We start from the raw sequence: 24,569 nt of genomic DNA on the forward strand, positions 1-24,569 counted from the left end.
TTTGTTAAAAAAGTCAACCACCCCTGTTTTGATATTTGAGTTCTAACTGAATTACTGTACATAAAAATATGACCAAATCAAAAATCTCAAGAAAAAAATCACAATACCTTTCAGATAAAAGTTTCATTCTGCCAACTCTGTACATCTCTGTGCACTTTTTAAACTGGTCGTCAACTTAGAAAAGTTAAAGAAGAAGTGTATTTCATTACAAACTTAGCAAGTAAACAAATCATTAACTGCCCAGACTGAGTGTCCAGCGCATGTTCAGCAGCATGGATCTCTCTCGTTAAACTCCCGCACGGAGCTGTGATGCCCATCTGAAATGCATATGCGACGGCTGCCTCTTTTCCATGCTATCGATTGCCACAGATCAATAGAAACCTGCAACAAGCTCCAGCCTCTGGCACTGATTAGCATGGCAGGCTGGGAAAGCTGATCTTCTGCATTCTGCTGGTGCTCGGACTGGTCGTTGTGGACTAGGCCGGTGGGGCTTATGTGTTTCATGTGTATCGGCGCGCTGATCTATGATCAAGTCACTCATCCGCTCAAAACAAGAGTGTAGAATTACACATTGCCCCAAAGATGCAAACCACTGAGAGAGTAGAAACTGTAATCTAAACGTCTTTACTGTGTTGCCAGGTAATAAGGGGAACTTCAAGGTCCTACTACACGCTGGCTGTATATGCACACTTGTACACACAGTTGTTCTTCTGTTCTGGCATTTCTATACAATGAAATCTAATGAAAATGAAATGAAAAACTTGATTCCAGCTAAGCTGATTACTCTGATACATTATAACAGCAGAACAAAGATTAACAGAACTGGGTGATAAAAATGATAATTCTCAAGATCAAACGTTTGAAATGCTTCTTAATTTTTTTTAAATTATTAAAATAATAAAATACTATGCCTCTCTGATCCTTAATCTGGTAACCTGGCAGGGAGGGAGAAGAAGTCTAGCCATTCACTTACAACAGCACTATACTCTTAGCCCTCACATGAAGATTCTGATTGGATGTTAGGCTGGCCAAAACTACTGGGATTTTTTTTAGTTGCATTCTGTTTGGCTGTCCAATTCATTTATTTTGCACATTAGTCAAATGGCCCTTTCCTGTCAAAGTAGATGGTTATTGGCCATGTTAAGCGACAAAATGCACCAGACTCTCTGAGGTGGAAGTGTGGCTTGCGAGACCACAACAGTGCAAATCTGTAGAACAGCTAGTGGAGATAGCTAGCTTGCTAGCTGTTCTCAGTGTTGAAAATATGAAGAGCAGCAAAAGCTGTGAGTTTGAGAAAAATATCTCAATATGTCCTGTGCTGTGTCTTTTGTTGTTGGATTCAATATACTGTTCAGGCATAAAACTGAGCATTATGAAATTATTGCAGTCTAATGGTATTAAAAAAATACTGCAGTAAGAGTTCTGGCTATATCATCCAGCTTCAGATTAACATCCAGTCCAGCGGTGTGAGTAGAGTTCTACCAAACTCTAAAGAAATGCACTACCTTACACAGACATACTGAACTCAGAAAGGGCTGGAAAGGGCTTCATTTTCTTGGACTGTAGAGTTTATAGACAAAAAAGCTTTCATGGTAGCAACTTTGCCTCCATTACTGCTTTAATTCCAGTTCTGACATGTTTCAGGACATCTCGATTAAAACACTGCTGAAAAAGTGAAGCTTCACATTCAGATTAAAACATTCCAGATTGCTGTGGAAGGCGCCCAATGGCAGCTTTCTTTTTTCATACCCAGATAGCTTAAAAAACATCGTTGACAGGTTCGAACATGCTAAACCATCACATTAAAGGCTTTTTATTGCTTTGATCAGCAGCTCCCCTGCAGAGAGGAGAAGATGGAATTGATCCACATCGAGAAAAGCCTTCAATTTGGAAAGGGGTAGTAGTTAGCATCACTGCTCATATTTAATCAGTACATCAAAAACAACAAACTTACAAAGGATGCTACAGCATCTCCCAAAAAATAGCATGAGGGTTTAAAATGGGGTTAACATGGACGTGTTTTGGAAAATCCTTCAAGACTTTTAACAAGTGACCTTTAGCTGGCCTACTTTTTGCAAACCCTTTACTGATTAGCCATCCGTGCACTGGGTTGCTGCAGATATGCTGGAGCAGGCTTAATCTTCAGCTTTAGTTCTCTGTTAATGTGGAAAACAGAGCAGTTAACGTTGTCTTGGCTTTGTCACCTCATTTTTGCAATCATGTCGAGTGGGCACAAAAGGGCTACTCAGACACAGCCATCAGCGCAGTGAGACACATGGAAACGTGGATAATCGTAGAACTTGTGTTTGCTAATCAGGGGTTGGGGTGATGAGAGAGAGAGAGGCAGAGGGAGAGGAAGACAGAACGAGAGAGATAGAGAGAGAGGAATTTAACTATATAATATTAAATGTCTCACTGCATAACTTATGCAATATGGCTAAAAGCTTGTGGACATCTGACCATCACATATATGTGACCTAGTTGGAAATTCCACTCCAAAATGATGTGCATTAATATGGAGTTGGCCCTTTTTATTGTGGTTACAAGCCTTCCACTCTGTTAGTTCTCTCTGCTCATTCAGTCAAAAGAGCAGCTGTGTAGCATTAACATGACCCTTCACTGGAAACCTGAAAATCAGGCCTAGACCATTATACCTCCTTCACCAAACTTTACTGTTGGCACTTGGATTTTGGTAGACAGTATTCTCCTGGCATCCGCCAAACCCAGATTTGTCCATCAGACCACCAAACAGTGAAGCGTGATTAATTGCTCCACATTTCCACTGCTCCAGAGTCCAGTGGCAACATGCTTTACACAGCTCCAGCTGACGCTTGGCATTATGCATAGTGATCTTAGACTTGTGTGCTTAGACTTGTGTGGAAACCCATTTCATGAAGCTCTCTGGACAGTGCTCTTGTGCTGATGTTGCTTTTAGAGGCAGTTTGGAACTCTGTAGTAAGTGATGCAACAAAAAACAGGCAATTTTTTGATGGCCCTGCTCTGAGTTTGCATGGTCTACCGCTTCATGGCTGATGTGTTGTTGTGCCTAGATGCTTCCATCTGACAATAACAGCACTTAAAGTTGATCAGAGCAGATCAATGTCATGAACTGACTTGTGTCAAAGGTGTCATCCTATGTCAGTGCCATGTTTAAAGTCACTGAGCTCTTCAGTACGAAAAAAGGTAACTATTGTATAAGAAAACGCTTAACTTTAATCACTATTAATGTAGCAAGATTATACTCCAAGTTATTTCAAACATTTCTATTGCTCTATTCGTCTTAAAACTTTCACACAATGCAAAGAGCTGGCATTTTCAAACAGTAAAAAGTATTTACACTGATAGCAATAATAGTTTATATTAGTTACACAATAATAAATAGTGGTTAATGAATAGCAAGCCTTCTGATTAAAAACTGAATATTAAGCCTGCAGTTAAAAGGACTGAAGAGAGAAAGCGAAAGAAAGAGGGAAGAGAGAGACAGTGTGAGGGACAGAGAAAAAACAAAAACAGAGGGGACAGCTCTCTTCTAAAGTCTTACAGGCTGGAATTATAACCCCACCAACAGCTTTTCTCAAATGCCACAGCACAGAGGATGTGAAGGTCAGGATGTCACACACACACATACACACACACACACACACACACACACACACACACACACACACACACACTTTCTATCCTAATCCAAAGACTAAGAGTGATTAGCTTCCAATTTGTATTATAGCTCTGTGTTTAGTGTAAGAACATTGTATAATCACACAATAAGCAGACCAAATGTTCTTTCTGTTGGACTGCTAGTTCCAAAGAAATGATCCTAAACAAAAATGGGAATTCCACTGGTTTTTCAAAAATCCTGCAGTATTAAATCATTAAAATTAAACAAAGCCATTTAAACTGGTTTGATGGGAGATTCTCCATTCAAGAGAAACTTACCAGAATTGTTCAAACTGGTGGTGATAGGAATGAGACGTCTGGAATGTCTCATGTCTCTAAAAGCTCCCTCACAGAAGGTTATTACTTGAAATGTTTATGGATAAGTTACCTGATGTCTGACAATAATTTTGAGACAAGGTTTTGGTCTAAAACATATTTTTTAAAATCAGTTAACGACGGAGATGTACATGCAGGGCATTATAAGGCAAAAAACGCCATTGTTTTACCATTATCAACACCACTATAAAAACTCAGAGTACATGTAGGTTCTCTGGTCACTAAGGCTACAGCATAGCATTGAGGTGGAAACAACAAAGTTCCATTTTTCTCACAATGATGTCAGTGAGCTTGTGTTCATTGATGAGATCAAGAAATCGGAAGTGTACAAAGGCATTTTGGATGCAAATCTGCAAATGTCTGCAAAGAAACTGCTGAAACGATAAAGAGCTGAAACTTGGCTAAAAAGAAAATGACAGTCTTGGAATGGTCTGTCTAAAATAAACACCCCTTGATTTGCCATTTTGTTTCCTAACACAATGAAATGCATTTTTCCGCACTGCACAAACATCCAAATACTAGTTGGAGCCTGTGTATATCTCGGTAAACTTGCTCTGTGAGAACGGTAACTGTCACACTCAGACTGCTGGTAAAACTGACATGACTATATGTTGCTGATACACTACATTCAGCGGCCACTTTATTAGAAACCCCTATCTTGTAGCTCCACATTGCTGGTATACAGTTACCATAAGGTAGGGCAATAAAGTAGGTGGAGCTCATAAAGAGCTAGTGAACCCTCCTGGACTGTGGCCCTACAGGACCAAAACTGTACACCCCTGGGCTACAGTGATAGTGTGATGACGTAGTGATAGCTCAGACTGACCTGACACTGGGGTCATGGGAGTGGGCGGCAGGCCGTTCATGTTGAGTGCCCCCACTTGGTGGATCTGCGTTGCTGGAAACGCCATGCTAGGCGCAAGGTAAGCTCCATGAGATGCCGCCATTATGGCTGCCTGCTGCTGCATCAGCTGAGGGTGAGAGAGAAAGAGAGAGGGAAAGGGTGGAGAGATTTCCACATTAGGAAATACTCATTAAGATTTGAAAAACTGTACACGCACATAAATGCACACATGAGAAATAATCACGAGCGCTAATTGAATATTTAATCTTCATGAACCCGCCCCAAACGTGCACACTCGTGCTCAGGGGAGCCTGTCACACTGCATGTATGTACATTAGTGTCTTAGTGTGAATAAGTGATGAAGCCGAAGCACTCAAACACTCATCATTAAATAAATTAACACAAATCCACTCTAACACCCCCCAACCACTACCATCACCACCACCAAATAAGAAAAAGGTAATTACAGTAAGCCTGTCACTATAGCAACCACTCACTGAATCAATGAGCTTAAAGGCCGACCTGTCGGAGTGTGGCCGTCACAGGCTGCGTTCTCCTTCACTACTGTCATGTTCAGATTCATGTTCAACACTACAATCTTTTAGCTTCAATTTAAAAGAAATGAAAAAAATCTTTTCAAAAACAACATAAAAAAATAAATGCAAAAAAAAGTTAGGTATTATTTTGACAAGTTGAAATTCAGGGGTTAGAGTTTGTAACAGGTCCTAATAGTAAGTACCCTATAAATGATTATGTATATATTTAGCTTATTACTATCTTACTGCTTAAGCATGTTTGAATGCTTAATAGTTTTTTTTTAATGATTTTTTTTTTTACTGTGGAATCTAATTAACTAATTCGGTAGAACTGGTCCATATAGTAAGGTTTCAATTTCTAATAATAATGACATTAATTACAAATAATAATACTTTCCACAATTCCAATTCAACTGCTACTAATACACTAATATAACTACTATTACTGATAATAATACACTACTACTCACACTGGTAGTACAACATCTACTACTACTGATAATAGTTCTAATCATAATACAACAATAATAATATTAGATACTGGATAATTCTGGGTTATACTTGTATTCAGATAACGTTAAACGATAAACAGCTTTGTGCATTATCTTCTTATTTCTATTATTAAATGGCTTTATGCTAATGTATATGTGCTTTGTAAATGTGCATATATTATAAACAGGGTTGCCCTAAAAATGAGGCTTTGAGTCTCAGTGGGATTTCCCCTGTCAAAATAAATAAATTAAGTAGAAATAAAAATCTGGGGCTTGTTAGATTTTCCTAAGGGAGGCAAATGATCACACAGGCCAAGAAACCACAGCTGGCTCCATATCCACACCATCTAATCTATAGCTGCCTATAAACAGGCCAGGACACGCAGATCTATAAGCTAAAGCATTAGCATGCATATGTAATGACTGTGCTTCATGAGGAGCATGTTAGCGAGTTTTTAGCCTGTTTGTATCGACCACCTGTCTCACTTCCTGCTCTAAAATGCAGGGGCGTGGCTAAAATAAGGCTCCGCCAATGGACTAAAACTCGTTTTTTAAATAATATTAAACTCAGATAAAAAATTAAACTCAGATAAATCAGAATCTGATAATTTCACAGTGATTTTATGTATGGCAGTGTGTGTATTTACCCATTTCCAAACCTCTCCTCATGGCATCCCAGCATTGTATGTAATCATCATCTAATACCTGGTTTAGCTATTCAATACACACTGTAAAAAGTGGCTCTTCAGATCTACCTAAAAGAATTGCTTCATGTGGTAACAAGCAATTGAACTAGTTTTATTCAACCTAAAAACTATATTGAAAGAATTGTTCATTCAAAGCATTCATTTAGGTTGAATAAAACTAGTTAATTTACTTGTTACCACATTAAGTGATTTTTTTTTTTTTTAGGTAGACCTGATGAGCCACTTTTTACAGTGTATCATTATGTTAAATTAGGTGTGCTGGTGATGGAATTTAACAAATCTCTGTGACGGCTGGAGATGATCAGAAGATCAGGAAGCAAACTTTACACTTTAACTCACAAGATATCAAACATTATGACATTTGTCATGACAATTAATGGTAATTGTGACATGACACTGTTATATTACTGAACAAAATCTGTCAAAACAATTCATGTCGGTATATGACGTCTGCAGTGATATGTTTATGGCATGATCATGTCAATGTTATGTAGCAGAGTTTAAGTTTCTCCATGTAGGAGACAGCTGTCGCTCATCTAGCGTTAAAGTGACAGCTAGCTTTAGCTTATCTACTGATTTATTTAGTAAAAGTATGTGTACAGCCCTGTTGGTCTATTATTTAGCTGGATGACAACCTTTCAGAAATTCAGAATTCAAACAGAATGTAAAGAAATGAATCGAGTGGTATTTTTGGTTCCATGTGTCAGCTAGCCAAATTCACAGGGGAACATCTTTTCCTTTCAACTAAACATGTTTGGTACTGGCACATAGGCGATGAAGTATTTATGAAATATTTATGCGATATTAATCATATGTACACTGTGCATGTGCAGCCTTTGCATGCAGACCTTTTTACCTTTTTGTGTCTTTGTTTTTCAATGTTCTCTCACTACAATACCCAGAAATCCTGACTGCTAGTGTAGCCACAGATCTCTAGGCTAAACAAAGCAGACATGATATTTAGCTTCCTCTCAGACACTTTACCTATCTAGTTTTTTCTGCTTTAGACAGTCAGCAAAGACAAAAAAAAACTTCCTGCCCTGAAGTAGCCGCCCCTGAGTGCTTGGGAGTTTTTCAAAAGTCCCGGACACCTTCAAGATACATCATCTCAAAGGGCTTTTCTAGTCTTTAAATCTGAAAATCTAACTCTAGAGGCTACCGCAACATCACTGTAGGAGATGAGTAGGCATGTTTACAACAGATGTAGGGATGGTTATACTTTTTATTTTGCCCGGAGTGTCCCTTTAAAGACCACATGTTAACATAGTTCCCTCTTTGCTTTACTTTTACATGTCACATTGTTTTCACAGTGCTCTGTGCAGTGGATCTCTGCCCTCTGGATTACTACTTCAGCCATGTGTCAGTGCTATCAGTAGAAGCTGTAGAGGCTTTCAGCACTGTCACAGACACTATGTGCTTGTGTGTGTGTGTGATAGAGAAAGAGAAAAAGAGCCAGAGACTATAGGTGTGTGTCAGTTCGAGGGAAAGAAAGCACAAGACTGCCAGGAGAAAATATGTAAACTGGTGAAATAAGTGTGTCTGCAGGGGTGCTGAAGTAGCCCCTCATAACAGGATCTTGCTCTGTCTCTTTCATTCCATCTCTTCCGCTCACTGTTTGCCTGCGTTCTGCAAACAGACTGTTTGAACATTAGATAAGAACCAATAAGATTGTATTTAACAGACAATAGAATGAGTTTTGAGAACACATAACAATTAACACTACAAATACGGTGCGTCAAGCTAATGCGCTTTACATGATTTGTTTTTAGATTATCTTTCGATTACTTTTGTTTCAGGCTTGTGGAATAGGAGCTGTGTAGTCATAGATTCAGACACAAGGGGGCAGTAGCAGACACTGTCAATATTAGTTTCTACAACCCACTCCCTTAGACATTATTCACTCATATTTAGAATATCACCATCAACGTGTACCCTGCTGTCTTTCACCAGCGCATTCTTCTTTGTCCTCTTTTCTATCTGATCGGCAGGGTGATATAAATGAGGTAGGGCTGTCACAGTCGATTATAGTAGTGATCTGGTGGTCTACTGATTATTTTGATGATCAATCATGTAATCAGATTGTTTTAAGTGGCTAAATAATGAAACTGAGCGATAACAAACGTTCAAATGTTCATTACACTTTACTGGAACAGATAAACAAAGACACCTTTTCATGTGGCAAATGCTTATGAACAGGTGTCTGTTGGGTTGTTTCTTATTGTAAAGGCTAGAGTACACTGATGGGACAAACACACACAAACACAAATGCTTGGCTGGTGTTCGATACCTGTGTTTGATTGTTGAAGGACTATTTAGTTCATTTTACTTGTAGATTCTTTTTCTGAACATTCTAAGGAGAACTGCAAATATCAGTCGGTTCGTGTCTGTTCATGTTTGTTCCGTCTATGCCTTTAGAGAGAAAAGTAGGAGAGTTTAAAATATGCATTATCATCATGCAAACTGCTAACTAACTGCCAATGATTTTTTTAAATGAATAATCAGGTTTGAGTAATCATGACAGCTTTAAAGCGCAGAATAGCAAAGAAGAGTCAAACTGACCTATCTGTGCTCCACCCACAAATGCATATTTCATAGCAGCTGATGCTAGCCATAAATTATGTTGTATTGTACAGCTATTGCTAAGTTGGACAAGCTTTACAGATTCTTGGCAAAAATCCTTTTCAACCTAATGAGAAATTGTGAGCACAACTCCATTTTTGTCCTATATATGCTTTAATATATGCATATCAGCTACAGTACTCAGTAGACGTTTTAGGGTGGGAACAAATTGAGTCAGAAATTTTAAGGTCAATCCAACACCTTGTGAAGGTGGATCTTAAAGTAGGGGGGCAATGGTGCACTTGTCAATAGTGTCCCCTGAACAACAAGCTTGTTGTTAGCCTGTGTATGTAATGCCAGTTATCATTGCTGAAAAGTCCCCCCAAAAACTCTACTTGAGGAGTTAGATATGGTACATATTGTAAAAATAAACCTTTTGCGAGAGAAAAAGATTCAGTTAGATAAAGATAGCAAGCTTGTTTTGCTTTATTGTCATTGTATTGCAGATGTTAAAAGAGCACAGACTAAAGGAGTTTGGGGGTGGATTTTAGGGGTCTTGCTAGTGGCAGATTTCGCCACAATGCAGAACCAAAAGTTTAACAGGTTATGCCCAGATCTGTATTCTCATTATGAGAACACCTCTGGCCCTGCAAGGCTAGGTATATACTAGCCTAAACAAATACGTTTTTATTCCAGATGTAAAAACACAAATCACGCTTGCATTGCTTAGATTCTCTGGAATGCTATTGCAGAGTTGAGTGAAGTGGTCTAAATGGGTTTCAACAGATCAGTAATATATGCTGGAGATACGCCATCAAGAGCTTTAAACGTCATTAACATGAAGCCAGTTTAAACTGACTAAGACTGGAGTCATATGCTCATACTTTCTTTTCCTGGTTAGCACATGGGCTGTTACATTCCAGAACCAATCAAAAATCTCTATTTCAACTGAGGGGGTGGGACATTCCTAAACAGCAAAAACTTTACGCGTTTGTGCTTAGCGAAATAACCTGCAGTTCTTTTCATTGAAGGGCTGGACGTGTTACAAGTTTTCCCATTCATTTTGTACCCAGTGACCTCCTCCTCCTCCGCTTTTATAACCCAATGAACCTGCATGTTCAAAACATACACTGACACTGTTAATGAATAGGTGGTGCAACCTCTGTGTGCTCTACAGTCTTTTATTACCAAAGAGAATTTTGCCAACATTCTGCAAAGCTTGTCTAACTTCACAACAATAACTATGAAATAACACATTTGTGGATGGAGCATAGACCGGTCAGTTGGGGAGCTTTACTGGTCTTTAAAATCTGGGGTTTGGAGGGTCAAGTGTGGCTCCTAGCTTCCTCTTGTCCTTATTCTTTATCAGTCGGTCTCTCTCTCATGTTGGTGTCAGGTCTATCTGACAGTATGGCTGGTCAAACTGCTTGTGAGATGTGTGTTGTCCTGCTTACTTGGCACGTCACACATCTTTTCTCCCTCTCCTCGTTTATCTTTCTGTCTGTCACTCTCTCTGTCTCTCTCACTGTCTCTCCCCTCTCTCTCTCTTTCCTCCTCTCTCTCTTCCTCTCTAGAATGGTCTCCTCCTGCTTTTTGCCCCAAAATCCCATTTGCAGCCTGTCTGACAGCTTGAAGCTGAATCTTGTCCTCCTCCACCGCATTTGCAGAGGTGCTCCTCACACTCTTCCACTTACTCCTTCTCTCAAACAATCGCCATCTCTCATTCCAGGGCTGCGACAGCCACATCATCCCAAACTGCCTGAAAGCCGTTTAGATTCAGCGGTCAGGAAAGAGCTGGATAATCCTTTACTGCGGTTTTGGAACCACTCACAGGTGATAGCTGACTTTACCGAGCTTTTTCGCTGTTTAGCTCAGCGCTAATCTCGTCAAGTCCTAGCCCTCATGGGTTGTGGAATTTCAGTGTGAACTGAACAAGGACCAGTTTGATTGGCTGTGGTCAGTTATCCGTAAAAGCATTTTTTAAAGGGGAATGCCAGTGATTTTTCTAAATTTCTGTATAATTCAGTTGTTGAGGCATAGTCAGTCATTCAAAGTAGTTTTATGTGAAATAGTTCAATTTAGATGAATGTACCCAATTTGCTGCTGACAGGAATCAGGGGTTTGTGATGTCTATAACGCAAATGTAGCCATTTTATTTACAGTGTACCTACACTGAGGTTTTATATGTAATGTTAATGATGGTAAAATGGTGGAAATCTGAAAGATAACTTTTCTTTGGGGACTATTTTGCTTTATAACGCCACTATAAGAGTTTGTGTACTATTCAACTGTTTATTGTTCTTAACGTTTGTTTAATGGAGCCATGCTGAAAGACAAATTTCCCATACAGGATGATAAACACAGAGTAAAGTAAAATGGCTTTTAAAGATATATTGTAGGCCAAAATCTTATCACAAAACATTTGTAAAACAATGTTTTAGACATCAGGTAGTCTATCTGTAACCATTTCACTTAACAGCTTTTTGTGAGGGAGCTTTTAGTGGCATTAAACACTTTGAATCTCTGGTTCCCTATCACCACCACTGTGAACAATTCTGACTCGGTAAGTTTCCCAAGAACAAAGCATTTCATATCAAACCACTCTGACTGACTTTGTTTACATCTTAACTATTTATTTATGCAGAAATTTTGAATCGATTAAATTCCCATTTAATCTAAAACAGTCATAACCCAGCCGTATTTAAATTTTGAGTTCATTCAGTATCAAATAATAAGTTAACTAATAGTAATCCGTGTCTTACATTCTGTGAAATCATTACTTTTAGTTCACTAAAATGACTTTTTGTTACAATAATTTTTTACAGTGTAACTCTAAGGTTCAAACTGCACAAATGTTTGGCGACTTCTTCATTTTTACTAAACAGTTTAAATGTACCCACTAAAAATTAAAGTTTTCCCCCTTACCCTGAATCTAGTTGATCAGCCAAGACATGTTTGATGATTGAAGTCTGCTTCTACACTGGAGCAGCATAGCTAACAAATAATGAGAGCTTATGGACACCAATTAGCATTTAGAAAACTACACACCTAAATAACCATATCACTTTAATGTGAATGGGCAGACTAAACTGCTGTAGGCTGAACCTGTGGTCATATATCAATGTTTGTAGTTGTGATGTTGCAACCATAATGATTTCAAAACCAGCTGTTTTTACAGCTTAGTTTGCATATTGTGCACTATATAGACTGGAAATGAATGGTACATTTTAAAACATTAGCATGTTTTAAAAAGTGAGGAAAATTCGCTTTTCCATGATAAGGGTCCTTTAACCTCGGGTACAGTTTCCAACCCAAACCCTCCTGCCAATCCCTATTTAACACACGCATCACTTTCTTTCCGGAACATCCTCTGATTACTATGCTAATGAGGTTGGCAGGGACTTTAAATCTGACACATCCTACGCTGGAACGATGTAGCCAATGGGATGTAGCATGGAGCACCACTGAATGTGTGAAAAATTCACAGTTTAAAACTCTCAGTTTGGAACAGCCCTGCTTGTACACATTAACACAAAAAACTACTGAATGTGTGACATATTATGAGCCTAAATGCAGACAATCAACCCACAGAAGCTGTGAAAAGCATGGTGTAATGTGATATTGTGTTTGTATTAATAGCTCACTGAAACAAGCTGAGAAATTCTGTGGAAAGTGCAGATTAGAAACTTTGAATCAACACCATGTTTGAGTTTGTAAGGACAGTCATATGCAAAAGTTTGAACACCCCTGGTCAAAGGAAATGTTGTTTTGTTGATTTTCAAAGTGAAAATAGGTGAACACATCCTTTTTTAGAATTAGGTTTAACATACTGAACAAAAATTAAATATAAAATGTGCCATAACTTTTGCACGGCCACTTTATATTCTGTTTTTTCCAATATGTTAAATTCAGGAAATAAACAATAATTGTACACTGAAATATACAGAAGTGGTGTGTTCTCTCTCTCTGTGTGTGTGTGTGATATATATATATATATATATATATATATATATATATATATAAATGATAACTTTGATAACTTATTTTCACTTAGAAGTGTTTTTATTTTCATTTGACTTTTGCATGATTTTTGACTGTATAAAGGAGATACTTAAAAAAATGTGAAAAGTTATTGTTGTGTATACAGTTTTGTTTTACAGAAAGAATCTTTTGACAAATTTCAATGTTTTTATATCAGAACAAGAGGAGAAATAGACAAAAAACAAAAAAGATTGGAAGCTGTTGATGTCAAATGTAAATGTAAATGTAATAACATTTGAGTAATATAGCAAAATGACTTCTAAGGGTTAAAATGGGAAAACTGCTTCCTTGAAGTGTTCCTTTTGGTTGTGTAGGTGTGTGTAGTTGAGGTACAGAGTCCGTGTGGAAAGTGTATGAGAATGTGTATGAATGGCTGGCGGCTGTGGGGAGAGTGTGTTCCCACCGCTCCCTCCGGGCTGAATTTCACTGTTTAAGGAAATGTTTGAAGTGCTAGCCGTTCCCATTTTAATAATCCACATGGAATTGAAATCATTTACGCTCATCTCCTACAAACAGAGCTGTGATTGTAGAGGGGAGGGTGTGTGTGTGTGGGTGTGTGTGTGTGTGTGTGTGTATGTGTATCTGTGGAAAGCTAAGTCTAGGTGGGGGTCCTCAGTGTTTACTGTGTTAAGGGGCAGAGAGCAGGTGGATTGTGGGATACCTGTGGGGTTTCCGTCTGTTGGGCAGCGGTTAGACGTCAAAGAGGGCCTTACACACTGACAGCATAGATACACCAGCTTCAGTATGTGGTCAAATGCACAAATACACACACATATCAAATGCAAGAAGACAGAAAGATATTACGCCTGTACAGCAAGCCATCTATGATTGGGTGTACATTTTAGCACATCCTCAGACCACAGCATCAGGTTTCAGACATCCGAAAAAACAGCTTCAGGCTTTAGAAGGACACTGTCACATCTCAGCTTCTGCAGATCCAGCCAAACCGCCTCAGACAAAAAGCATGAGGCTAAGCAGTCACATTGGACGGTGAAGTTTATGTGACATTATCAATTCTGTTCTTTCTAACTAGATTAATTACAGTTTTGTGGCCAGAATAAAGATGATAGTACACTACAACCACAACATGATAACTGCTCTATTATGTTCATTTTATTTGACAAAGATTAAGATTCAACTCCCATGCTATCACAGTGTTGCTATTATTATTATTATTATTATTATTATTATTATTACTATTATGTTTGTAAGTGCATTGTGGAAATAAAAAATAAAAGTTAAAGCAAAGCAAAAACAGACCCCGAGAAAATATTGTGTTTCAGGGCTGATGTTTTTATTTGAAGAAATATTTCTATGTAAATGTCAACAAGTTGCACGTCCCATCTTCATGCATAGCAGCAAACAACAGCTCTGTTAAAAGTGAATGGCGAAGATCTGATAATATTTTAGTGGTAGTTTAAACCCTGCTCAATGTGGGCTGGCCAAACTGTATGTCAACTCCTTCAGGTGTGTAGATGTTTCAGCACTGGCAAGGTTGACTGTAAACCACTGTTTTGCTACAAACATTACATTGTACTTTGTAAATTACAGTCAGCGTAGTGATGTGCATGTTGTGGAAGAATGCATTTATAAGACAGGCTGTCTAAACACAGATGGAAGGATATCATGCAGGAGCGGACAAATTTGGATGTCTCTGTGTGGCATTGAGTCCGCACTTGTCTCTTGTCTCTTGCGGATTCGGGTCCGGTTTGGGTTTCAATTTTAGCAGTATGAGTCGGGTCTGGTCAGATTGGGTCTCAAACTTGTGAGTACAGGTGAGGTTCATGTTTCAAATTTAGCAGTACGAGTTAAGCATGGTCAGGTCTCATACTTGCAGGTTGGGGTGGGTTTTAAATTTAGCAGTATGAGTTGGGCCTGGTCAGGTCTCATACTTGCAGGTTGGGGTGGGTTTTAAATTTAGCAGTATGAGTTGGGCCTGGTCAGGTCTCATACTTGCAGGTTGGGGTGGGTTTTAAATTTAGCAGTATGAGTTGGGCCTGGTCAGGTCTCATACTTGTGAGTTCGGGTCGGGGTCAGGTTTCGAATTTAGCAGTACGAGTTGAGCCTGGTCGAGTTGGGTCTCAAACTCATGGGTTTTGGTGAGGTCCGGGTTTCAAATTTAGCAGTATGTGTCGAGCCTGGTAGAGCTGGGTCTCAAACATGTGGGTTTGGGGTTTTGATTTTGCTTTTTACAAGTTGAGCCTGGTGGGGTCGGCTCTTAAACTCACAGGTTTGGGTCATGTCCAAGTATCAAATTTAGCAGTACAAATTGGGCATGGTCGGATCTGGTCTCAAACCCGCGGGTATGGGTCAGGTTTAAACTCAGGGGTTTGGGCCAAGTTTGGGTTTCAAATTTAGAAGTGCGAGTCAGGCCTGGTCGGGTTTGGGTCTCAAACTTGAGGGTGGGTTTGAGTCAGATTTGGGCTTCAATTTCATGCCCTTGCAGACCTCTAATGTAGGCATGTGCTCAGACAATTTGGATCAGGCTTCAGTTTCATGCCTGTGCATACCTAAGTAGCACAAGTGTGTTCGGTTTGGGTTCGAGCATCTAATTTAGCCCTAACGGTCGGACTGGTTGGGCCTCAAACTCGCAGGTTTAGATTTCAAATTTAGCAGTGCAAATCGGGCCTGCTCGGGTTTTAAACTAGCGGGTTCAGGTTTCAAATTTAGTAGTGCACGTCGGGCCTGCTCGGGTCTTAAACTAGTGGGTTCAGGTTTCAAATTTAGCAGTGCACGTCGGGCCTCCTCGGGTCTTAAACTAGCGGGTTCAGGTTTCAAATTTAGCAGTGCACGTCAGGCCTGCTCGGGTCTTAAACTAGCTGGTTTAGGTTTCAAATTTAGCAGTGCATGTCAGGCCTGCTCGGGTCTTAAACTAGCTGGTTTAGGTTTCAAATTTAGCAGTGCACGTCCAGCCTGCTCGGGTCAAGTCTCTAACTAATGGGTTCAGGTTTCAAATTTAGTAGTGCACATCGGGTCTGGGTAAAGCTGGATCTCATACTAGCAGGTTTGTGTTTCAAATTTAGTAGTGCAAGTCAGGCCTGGTTGGGTCAGGTTTCAAACACATGAGTCTGGGCTGAGTTCCGGCTTCATTTTCATGCCTGTACAGATCTCTAATGTAGCTATGTGCACAAATACAAACACACACACGCATGCTTCAATATGTAGCTATATGCACAAATATACACACACGCAAGCACAAGACATTGAATAATGCATTAACATCATCAAACACACACCCACACACATTCACATATGCACACTCACAAGATTCAGCATGTAGCAATGTGCACACATGCGTGCTGTAATTAAGACTGTGCCTGTAGGGTATAGTCTATATATAGGCCAAGCGGATCTATTTGATGTGCACTATAGATTCTTTTGGCAGAGCACATCCAGCAGATTAGAACAGAGCAGGCTTTAACTTTAAACTCCATTTTAATACTGCGTTTAATCCGCTCTTCTGAACGCAGAGCAAAGGAGCCCACATTCCGCTACATCAGAAAGAATATCTATATCTAATCGTGTTATCGTTTGATAAGTAGCTCATGAATATTCAAAGAAATCATTCCTTTTTGAATACATTAACCCAGCCGTAAACGAACTAGGGGCCATTTGATGGAGATCAATTACGTCTCATACACTTTCAGCATTTTGAAGCATGTCTTCGCCATCAGATGCGCCAAAACGCCGAGCATCTGCGCAAAAGAAGAAAAAAACCCACGTCTTCTAATCAAAGTCAAATATTCATAATGCAAATAAAGCGCGAGGCTAAACGCTTTGTGAGCGGAGAAATCAGATTTTGCGCATGGCTGTTCCGGCGCAGAGGGCTCCAAAGGGAGCCGCGGAGTTAAAATTACATGTGAACTCCGAGTTCCTCCCTGAGTATTCATGAGAGGGGAATTGAAATGATGTTAATGCATTATTCAATGTCTTGATGGAGAAAAAAACAAATGACAGGCCATCAGGCATTGATATGGGCAGCTGGAGCAGTGAGCGTGGATGGTTTCAGTGTTTCTGCAGCTAAATATTTACATTTGATGGCTAAATTTGCTTCACCAGAGACATTGTTAAAAGCAAAACAACAGGAACTGTTCAAATGAAAACCTGACACAGCATGAACGTTGAGATTACAAGAGTCATTTAGCTTTAACTTAATTTAGCTATTATTCTAACTTAAACTGATAGCTAGTTAAATCTGCCTTTGTGGATTCATTCATGCCTTAAGTGTAAATACAGAGTGTAAGAATTAAGAAATTAATGAAATTACCAAACCATTACCACTGATAATGCAGAAATAACTGCTGTTCATTGCATTTCACTTCATTTCACTTGCTGTTCATTCCCATATAATTCTGTGGTTGAATGTAATTTTGCACAAACACTACATTAGAACACTATTTAAACACTATGTTTTTATACCACAACAACAAAAACAAAAAAGATTGGAAGCTGTTGATGCCAAATGTGAATGTAATTGTGTGACTATGTAAGTATGTAAACCACAAACCATAACAACTACTACTACTACTACTACTACTACTAATAATAATAATAATAGTTGTGGTTTGTGATGACAGAGGAATTGCTAATACTAAACACTGATTAAAATGACCTAAATATGTATATGTGTAGTTAAAATTCATACTTGGAAAAGACCACCTGGCTAGTGGCTCACACGTAATTTGAGTTTGAGACCCGTGCTTTACACTGAACGTGGCCAGGGTGCTTTATATCTGATGTAACAACCAGGTCTTAATGCTTCCACAATGAAGACGTCCCTGACTCAACTGGAATTTAAAACAGCTCCATTTTAGCCAGCGTTCTTTTTATTTTGAACAGTTAGCACAAGGCTTTGTTATACACGCGTACTATACAAGAAAGAGAGCGAGTGAGAAAGTGCACAAGACAGAAGTTTTCAGTCAGTCCATAAGTATTCGGACAGTGACACAATTTTTGGAATTTTTCCTCTTTACCACCACAATGGATTTGCAATGAACTAATCCAGATGCTATTAAAATGTAGAATTTTAGCTTTAATTCCAGAAGTTGAACAAAAATATTGCATTAACCATTTAGGAATTACAGCCATTTTTTTACATAGTCCCTCCCTAATTAGAAATACAACGATTATTTGCAATATTTGGATACAAATCGTTTACACTGAAGTCTGTGGACATCACCGAATGCTGAGTTTCCTCCCTTTCGATGCTTTGCCAGGCCTTTACTGCAGTTTGACTTCAGTTTTGTTTTCAGTAAATGAAAAGCATGCTTAGTTGAGTTGAGGTCAGGTTACTGACTTGGCCATTTACATTCCATTTCTTTGCCTTCAGAAGCTCTTGGGCTGCTTTCGCAGTATGTTTTGCGTCATTTTTCATCTGTACTGTGAAGCACTTTCAGTTCTTTAGCATTGGACTGAATCTGAGCAGGACGTACAACTCTATACACTTCAGAATTCATCCTGCTACTTCTATCAGCAGTCGCATCATCAATAAACACCAGTGACCCAGTTCCATTGGCAGCCATGCATGCCCATGTCATTACACTGCCTCCACCATGTTTTACAGATGACGTGCATGCTTCGGATCATGAGCCCTTCCTTTCCTTCTCCACGCTCTTCTGTTCCCATCATTCTGGTATAAGTTAATTTGTTTCTGTCCAAAGAATCTTGTTCCAGAACTGGGCAGGATTTTTCAGATGTTTAAAGTCTAATCTGGCCTTTCTGTTCTTGCATGTTAGCAGTGGTTTGCATCTTGAGGTAAACCCTCTGTGTTCACATTCATAAAGACGTCGCTTAATTGTAGACTTTGATAATGATACACCAACCTCTACTAGAATGCCCATGACTTGACTAGATGTTATAAAGGGCTTTCTCTTCACCACAGAAAGATTTCTGCAGTCATCCACTTTAGTTGTCTTTGGTGGTCTTCCAGGCCTTTTGTTGTTAAGTTCACCAATGCGTTACTTCCTTTTAAGAATGTACCAAATTGTTGATTTGGCTGCGCCTAAGGTTTCCGCTATGTCTCTGATAGATTTTTTTTTTTTTTAATCAAATCTTTTACTTGAATTGACACCTCTTTGGGCTGCATATTAAAAGTTCCCATGAACAGCTACGAAATACATAGTCAACACTTGGAATTAACTCCAGACCTTTTATCTCCTTAATCTGTCATGAAATAATGAGGGAACAGGCCACACCTGGCCATGAAGGCGCATATCAGTCAACTGCCCAATTACTTTTGAGCATGTGAAAATTGAGGGACTATGTAAAATTTGGCTGCAATTCCTAAACTATTAATGCAGTATTTTTGTTAAACCTCTTGAATTAAAGCTAAAGGCCTCTCTAACCTCTAGATTGGTCATTTGTTGCTACATATTTATTAAACAGAAGTGACTTTTTAAGCTGTATATGTGTTAACAGTATAGTCTCATCATGTAAGAGTGGAAGTACATGAGTTATAATGAACAGTCCTACAAAAGACAGTCAAGTGCAATTTTTTCTGCACCCCGGTCAAATTACATTTTTTTGTTGAAAATAGACACATCCTCTACAGAGAACAGACTTTTGCACATTTTAATGCACAATTACTGTTTATTTGATGAATTTAACATAGTTGGGAAAATAAAATATAAAATGTGGCATGGGCAAAAAATTATGGCACATTTTATGTTTTATTTTTTGCAATACGTTGAACAAATACATAGAAATTGTGCATTTAAATTAGTTGAAAAATGCTATATTTACATCTGTTACCTATAGAAGATGACTTATTTTCACTTAGAAAATCAACAAAACATACAATTTGCCTCAAACAAAACATGCAAGCCAGCACAATATTACCAAAGATCTGCTAATCTGGTACATATGAGCTTGGGACATTAAATCAATGTTAAGGTCATGGAACTTGTATTAGACATGATGGTACGTAAAACACTGCTTGTAAGAATAGTCATGTGCAGGCTTGGTGGGTGTAACCATGTATATGGGTGTGTGAGAACGTGCACTCACGGCATGTGTGTAGGTGCTGTAGGTGCTGCTGTATGTGCTGAAAGGCAGAGCCACAGCAGGGTTGAAGATGCCAAACTGGCCGACCATCTGTTGCATGCGGCGGATCGTCCTCTCTTTATCAGTATCGGCAAACTTCACCACCAGACTGGAGGATGCTCCCTGAGAGAGAGAGAGAGAGAGAGAGAGAGAGAGAGAGAGAGAGAGAGAGAGAGCGAGAGAGCAAGAGAGAGCAAGAGAGAGAGACACATTTGGTTTCATACTGAGAAGTATTTCCACACACCATAAACGTCATTGGTGATACCAGTGTATGTATTCATGACTCATATGTTATAAGTATACATTTTAATGGTGAAAATTGTTACTAATCACAATGAAATATTTTAATTCGCAGGCCATATATATATTGATTAATAACAATTTACATCATTTAAATCAGTAGATATACAACCCCATTTCCAAAAAAGTTGGGACGCTGTGCAAAATGTAAATAAAAACAAAATGCAGTTATGTGCAAATCATTTAAACCCTATATGTATTTGAAAATAGTACAAAGACAACATATCAAATGTTGAAACTGAGATATTTTGTTGTTTTTTGAAAAATATATGTCCATTTTGAATTTGATGCCAACAACTCATTCTAAAAAGTTGGGATGGGGGCAACAAAAGACTGGTAAAGTTGTGTAATGCTACCTGGTGGTTAATTGGCAACAGGTCAGTAACATGATTGGGTATAAAAAATACATCCCGGAGAGGCTGAATCTTTCATGAGGAGGGTTTCACCACTCTGTGAAAGACTGCTCGATCGAATAGTGCAACAATTCAAGAATAACATTTCTCAACATAAAATAGCACAGAACTGATGGTACATAATATCATTAAAAGATTCAAAGAATCTGCAGAAATCTCTGTATGCAAGGGAAAAGACTGAAAACCAGTATTTGATGGCCGTGATCTTTGGGCCCTGCCTTAAAAACAGACATGATTCTGTAGTGGAAATCACTGCATGGGCTCAGGAACACTTCTGAAAAACACTGTCTGTGAAAACAGTTCGTCGCTGCATCCACAAATGCTAATTAAAACTCTTAAACACAAAAAAGAAACCATATATAAACAGAAATGCCGCCACCTTCTCTGGGCCTGAACTCATTTAAAATGGACTGAGAGGAAGTGGAAGTCCTGTGCTCCAACAAATCAAAATTTGAAATTCTTTTCGGAAATCATGGACACTGTGTCCTCCAGGCTAGAGACCACTCAGCTTGTTATCAGTGCACAGTTCAAAAGCCAGTATTCATGATGGTATAGGGGTGCATTAGTGCACATGGCATGGGTGACTTGCACATCTGTGAATGCACCATTAATGCTGAACGATATATACATGTTTTGGCAACATATGCTGCCATTCAGACGATGTCTTTTTCAGGAAAGGCCTTGTTTATTTCAGCAAGACAATATAAAACCACATTCTACATGTATTACAACAGAATTCCTCTGTATTAAAAGAGTCCATGTGCTAAACTGGCCTGCATGCAATCCAGATCTGTCACCCACTGAAAATATTTGGCACATTATGGAATGAAAAATACAACAAAGGAGACCCTGAACTGTTGAGCAGCTGAAATCCTATGTCAAATGAATGGGAAAACATTTCTCTTTCAAAACTACAGCAGTTGGTCTCCTCAGTTCCCAAAAGCTTACAGAGTGTTGTTAAAAGAAGAGGTGATGCAACACAGTCGTAAACATACCCCTGTCCCAACAAAATGGCATCAAATTCAAAATGGGCAAATATTTTTCAAAAAACAATAAAATTTCTCAGTTTCAGCATTTGAAAATATAGGGTTTAAATGATTAAATCATTTAAACCCCAAGTGGACAAAATAAGATTCACTACAATGTCTTTATTACTTTCAATAACTCATTAACATTATTTTCATTTCAACAACATGAACATGAAAATCATGTGATTTCTACAGAGTGAACACATTATCCCATTTTCACCACTGACTTCCAGTGAGAGCAACTGTGGCTACATGTTCCAACTAATGAGTGTATACACATATCATTTATATCATCTATACCCTCCATGATAGCAGCTTCTCTCTCGTGTTCATATCGTTCATGGTGTAGAGGGTCTTGAGGGGAACTGGAGCTTTCCACTTACTATTGTTAGTCTGCTGAAGGTATCACTTTAAATTACTGTATAAAAGGTCTTAGGCACCAAATCAAATAGTTTAAAATTGTTTTTAGTCTTGCAGTCTCTCTCTGCTTTCTGTCTGCACTCCATTCATTCTTTACTGGGCAGTTCGGCCATCTCTTAATATATGATGTCAATGTCTAGTACACTATACCAAACTAGTTCTCTCACAAATGAGCATACACACACACACACACACACACACACACACACACATACACACACATACACACACACACACACACACACACATGCTTATTAAGGAGCTTCTAATGATTTAGAGCAACATATGACCTTTGGTGGTGGCTAAGGCACCCCGGAAATCAATCAGCTGTAAAGGCCAAAATACTCTCAACTAATGATTACAGAGAGAGAGAGAGAGAGAGAGAGAGAGAGAGAAAGAGAAGGAAGAATAAGAAGATACAAGAAGAAAGGGAGGAGAAAGGATGAGATATAAGACAGGAGATGAGAAAACAGGAGAAGGGAAGGGAAGGGAAGGCATTCGTGTCCTTCAGCTTTTGTCCGGATCAGTGTTGCTGTCCATGGTGCTGAACAATCTGAGCTTTTCACTGGCTGTGAGGCTGCACAGTAACACTCACCCAGTAATGCTGACATGCCACATGACTGACAGAAAGCTAGCGGGACCAAACAGCACAGTCAAATTATACTAACTAGCTCCTACTAGTTCATTTCAAGCCCCAGCAATACAGCAGGGTAATATGTGTCATTTCCTCAGAGCTCCTTCATGAAGAATCATTCTTGCGCCTTTGTTTTAATCAACAAACTGATAATGTAAGCTAGCTGATCTTAGATTGCCCCTGGTACTCTGGAACTCTGGGCTGTGGACGTTACATCAAGCAAATTAAAACTGACCTGTTCATGCTCTGCCCACAAACGCGTTCAGTCATAACTACTGTTGTGAGGTTGAACAAGCTTTACAGTGTTCAACCTAATGAGAAACTTTGTTTCAGGTCGCTACAAAATGTTGAGTTTCCAGTTTAAAATGCTACACTGCTGGACTGTATTGTTGTAATTGAAAGCAGGCAGATTGGAAATAACAAGAAGCCACCATTTTTGTGCTTGATGACAAAAATTTACATCTGATCTGTCCTGAAGGTGTGACCCTTTCACAGGCATACAATATGAACATCATTTGAAATGAATAACACACTTGTCCAATCTAGCAACAGTTAGCTATGAAGGGATGTACGTGTGGGCAGCATATGAACAGGTTTCCAGAAAGTTTCCAGAATCCCAGAACTAGAATTCCACATCTGTGACTTGTTCCACCAGGCACTGTGGTAGTGCATAGTTCAGTTGCTGATCCAAACCCAGAACAATCTGCATCCTGGTCAAGTACCTGTTCCCATTTCTTATCACACAACAGAACTGTGAAAGTAGGCAGGTGGTCACATGATTTCTCTCATGATGCTAGGGCTAACTAACCACAAACAACAGCAGCAACAATGGAGAAGCTTCAAGTTCTGGTTTACCTTTACTTGGAATCTGGCTTTATATGACAAGTCAGAGACCAGACAGCTGGTGTGACAATTCTGTGATGATTATGATGAGTCAACAGGCATTATTACTGCCTCCACCCATACGTCCTGGTCTGGTATGCGTGAGTTTTCAAGTACGGTACTTTTCGCATGACGTCACACTGTATAGTGGCCACCATTTTGAGGACCGAATCAGGGAGTGACTGCGCTAGCACGTTGCTTTTAATTTGCTGTGCTTTATGAATGATTCACCTGCAAGACGCGACAGAAGCCGAGAATGACGAAAGACTAATTCACTGTTTTCAAACTCCAGGCTTGGAGCACCTGTCCTGTATAGTTTAGTGTTTTTCTCTGCTGTTGACACCTTGTTCAGCTCAAGAAGGGATTAATAAGCTAATAAAGGTATTTTAACCAGGGAAACCACAATTACGCAGTGCAGGGGTTGCAGGACTGGAGCTGAGGAACTTTGCACTAACTGCACTAGCAAACTTACAAAACCACGCCTGTCGAAACACGACGTAGTTTTCTGACCCATGACATTCAGTCTTATATTTAACGTTTATGTTTCTCCATTCAAACGTCATTTAATTCTCCAGAAACAGAGAAATAAAGTTATGCCTGGCTGTTTGCAGCTCCATTAGGGGGGCAACTGTTTATCTCTCGGCTGTTAACAATAGCAAAAAGTTATCTAAAGGCTAGCT

General features: G+C 39.2%; 1 protein-coding gene across 1 annotated transcript in view; it reads right to left on the reverse strand.

Annotated features, from left to right (window-relative positions):
* The window catches only part of LOC118797101 (CUGBP Elav-like family member 5), a 228,095-nt gene that overhangs the window by 12,882 nt on the left and 190,644 nt on the right, over nucleotides 1–24,569 (reverse strand). Inside the window, exons 6-7 of the mRNA XM_036556330.1 lie at nucleotides 20,177–20,335; nucleotides 4,820–4,964 (exon numbers count right to left, since the gene is read on the reverse strand). Of these exons, the coding sequence (XP_036412223.1) occupies nucleotides 4,820–4,964; nucleotides 20,177–20,335 (304 nt within the window). The remainder of the gene's footprint in view (nucleotides 1–4,819; nucleotides 4,965–20,176; nucleotides 20,336–24,569) is intronic.

The sequence above is a fragment of the Colossoma macropomum genome, unplaced genomic scaffold (genome assembly GCF_904425465.1).
Source record: "Colossoma macropomum unplaced genomic scaffold, Colossoma_macropomum, whole genome shotgun sequence".
NCBI classification, from domain to species: Eukaryota; Metazoa; Chordata; class Actinopteri; order Characiformes; family Serrasalmidae; genus Colossoma; species Colossoma macropomum.